Here is a 3163-nt window from a genome sequence, read left to right as displayed (position 1 = left end):
ATATATATATATATATATATTTTATGACTAATTTACGTATAATTATGAGGCCACTATGATTTAGCTTGTTTGTCGTTATCAAGGACTACCGGTAAGGTGACAAAGATATCAAATAATCAACATGGCATCGACAAGGAGCATGATTCATCGTCAGCGATATGGATTCCCGATAATTTATCGTTGTTATGTAAGAAAATAATCGGAGATTTATAACACGGCTCTCATTTAACGAAAAGATCATTTTAACGACAGTGCGTGTGCGATATCGGTAAGTCCGTTCTTTTAGCTATAGTGTTCTATTTTATTTCTAACTACTACCAATCGAAAGTTAGTACAATTTTCCCTTTGATACATACTCATCCGGTCGCCGTTAGATTAATTGCGACTATCATTGTTTCAAATCACCCGCGAAGCTGTTGTGACTATCATTTGATAAACAATAAATCGTAATTTGATCTCATCGATACGTAACTTGTTTTTCGCCGCGTGTGAAAAACTGTAGCGGGGGAAAACAATTATCGATTCTCACAATGAAAACAATCAAACAAGTGTGAAGAACGGAATTTTTCGTTGTAGTGATAATATTTATTCTACTCGCATTAAATTGTCTGCGGACATTCTAATGATTGTTCGCAAAAGAGGTAATCAACACTAAAGTGCACTGAGTTCATCGAATTTGTAAGGAATTAAATTAATTTTATTAAAACAATATGAACATTTTACACATTGAAATTTATTATATTTTTATATACAAAAATCTAATATTGCCAATTTGATGATTGAAGTAATTACTGTCAAAAGACAGTAATTATTTATTTTAAATATAATTAAAAGAATTGTTGTCTAGTGCTTTTAGCATTAAATAAGTAATCAATTACTCTCTTATATTATAATAGAGATCTTAAGGATCGGTCAAAGTTGGAAGTTTCGAATATATAATATAATATTCTAAGTTCATGAATTTAATTAATCTCAAATGTGACTGTGCGCCGAAACATCTTTTAGCGATAAATTTGCTAGTATTAACTAGATTTCTATAAGGATATTGATCAATGTACCTATATATCTTCATTTGATTATAATCAGCTTCATAAATCAGATTGTTCTTTGTAAATCATTTATTTCATAAATTATTTATCTCCGTTCAAAGTTTTAACCGAAGCGATGCAACTGTTGTCCTTCCATTTCCTCGAAGTTTTACACCAATAAGCGCGTAACGTAATTGCATTTAAAACTAAAAGGACACTCCTTCGCCAAGCGTGATTTACGGAGCGTATTCTATCGTGAAATAAAATTGAATTTTCGTTATATTATTTCTATATTTTCTCGCTTTTACAAGCAACGCGATCATTTGTATCCGCGCGAAGCTATCGTCGTCGACTCGCAATCGGGACGCGGCACGCATGTGCGTAATGTAGTTATCGGCAGGATGCGGAGTAAATCTCATCCTGGATTTTATTGATTTTTCCGTTAACACAAAAGTAAGCAAGCCGAGTTAACCGTAGAAAAACTTCTTCGAATTACTTTGTTCCGCGTAATTTAATCAATGGAAAGAAATATTATATACGATGTTCTGTTGGCACTCCATGCAAGAGAAAAAAGCAAAGAAAAGAAAGAGATTTGTCGGCGCTCTCGACAAATACCGATCGACTCATTACACAGGGTGTTCACAGCATGAGACTGACGTCCGAAATACGGGTACATTAATTAGTCCAGCAGAATGTCGCAAAATAAAAACACGGACCGAAATATCCATACTCAAGGCATTGCGCTGATTGATTCTGTTTCGTGATTTAATCAATTGCGTTAAACCACTCGCTTGCATTAACATTATTACAACGCGTTTGATGCAGCGCGTTATCGATTTTCCTTCGGCTTATATTATAGGGAAAGCACCAGTAATAGGAGAATCATCTTCGAATTGGAGTATATATTACGAAGGGCAGATTTTACTAGCACGATTTGCTCGCGTTGAAATTCATATAAAATTTATTGAAGCGATCCTCATATCTATACTTTAAAGAATCTAGAGATTTGATATTAAAAGTATTTTGTGAGCATGAAAGATGATATCTAGGAGCAAATTATTTCTTCATTGTCAGATAAATATCTTCATTTATTTGGATTCTCACGCAAATTGAAAGATATAAGTGGACGCATTTATCATATAGTATTTGCAACTTTTTCTATAGAAATTCTCTGAAACTGCATTCAAATTAGACTTAATAGACGAGAATTTAATATAAGAATTCGCATTCTCTTTCTTCTTCTACAAAACAAAAGTACAGATAACTATAAATTTAATTTCATTTAATTTATTATTTTTTTTTATTTATTATAAAGCTGAATCTCTTTCTTGATAAAAAGAAGATATCACAAAATATATATGTGAATACATCGGAAAAGATACGTTATCTCATCTATTATTTTAAAGTAAACATTCTTCTTCCATAAACATTTTATCAAAATCATATGAATTGGATTTTGATGAGATCTCAAATACATTTTGAAAATTCTGCTCTATCATCTCATTCTCCTACTCGATACTTTTCTCGACAAGGGTCCTTTTCGATGGAGATAATTCTTATGGAGACCATTCTGTGTGCGGCGAGACCGCGCGACCTTGATCAAGGCGCCTCGTTTCAGGGTCTAGGTCTCGAGACATATCGCTGCAACGACCGCGATCGACCCGCGATCGAGATCGCGCTTCGCGAGGAACAGCAAAAGAAAAGAGTGGGAGAGAGAGGTGGAGACCGATCAGAGGAAGCCGAGCGAGAAAGAGAGATCGAGAAAATGACCCCCACTCGCGGCAATGAGGAAATAGAGGGGCGCTCTTATAAAGACTATGCCTACAGCCCTGTACCAGTGAGTTCCCCTTCGACGGTGAATGATACACCCCCAGTCAGAGAATCAGTGGAATTGGACATACGGAGGACGTCGTTACGCACCAACGGTCATAGTGGTCCCGAAGATATGACAGAGAAGGGTTCCAAACGCATTCAGATCGTGGCTGCTGCGACGGGTAAGTCCTCGTCTATAAATAAAAGGTTAAATATCAAAGAAAGAGAAAAATTAAAAGATCAATTAATTATTGAAACACTTTTTTTTTTCTTGTAAGTTTTGGGTTACTTGAAATTAATTTTCTCATACATTTCTTTAAAAC

At 34.8% G+C, this 3163-nt stretch overlaps 1 protein-coding gene across 3 annotated transcripts in view; it reads left to right on the top strand.

The window, feature by feature from the left end:
* The first annotated feature begins 235 nt into the window (after nucleotides 1-235).
* The window catches only part of LOC108688757 (solute carrier family 2, facilitated glucose transporter member 8-like), an 18787-nt gene continuing 15859 nt past the window's right edge, over nucleotides 236-3163 (top strand). Inside the window, exons 1-2 of one of the 3 annotated variants that reach the window (XM_018195134.1) lie at nucleotides 236-268; nucleotides 2561-3022. In XM_018195134.1, coding sequence (XP_018050623.1) covers nucleotides 2572-3022 — 451 coding nt within the window. In that variant the 5' untranslated portion in view covers nucleotides 236-268; nucleotides 2561-2571. The other 2 variants (XM_018195133.1, XM_018195135.1) reach the window with 2 other exon arrangements.

This window comes from Atta colombica, unplaced genomic scaffold, assembly GCF_001594045.1.
Source record: "Atta colombica isolate Treedump-2 unplaced genomic scaffold, Acol1.0 scaffold238, whole genome shotgun sequence".
In the NCBI taxonomy this organism is placed as follows: domain Eukaryota; kingdom Metazoa; phylum Arthropoda; class Insecta; order Hymenoptera; family Formicidae; genus Atta; species Atta colombica.
This window is presented reverse-complemented; position numbering and strand designations above follow the sequence as displayed.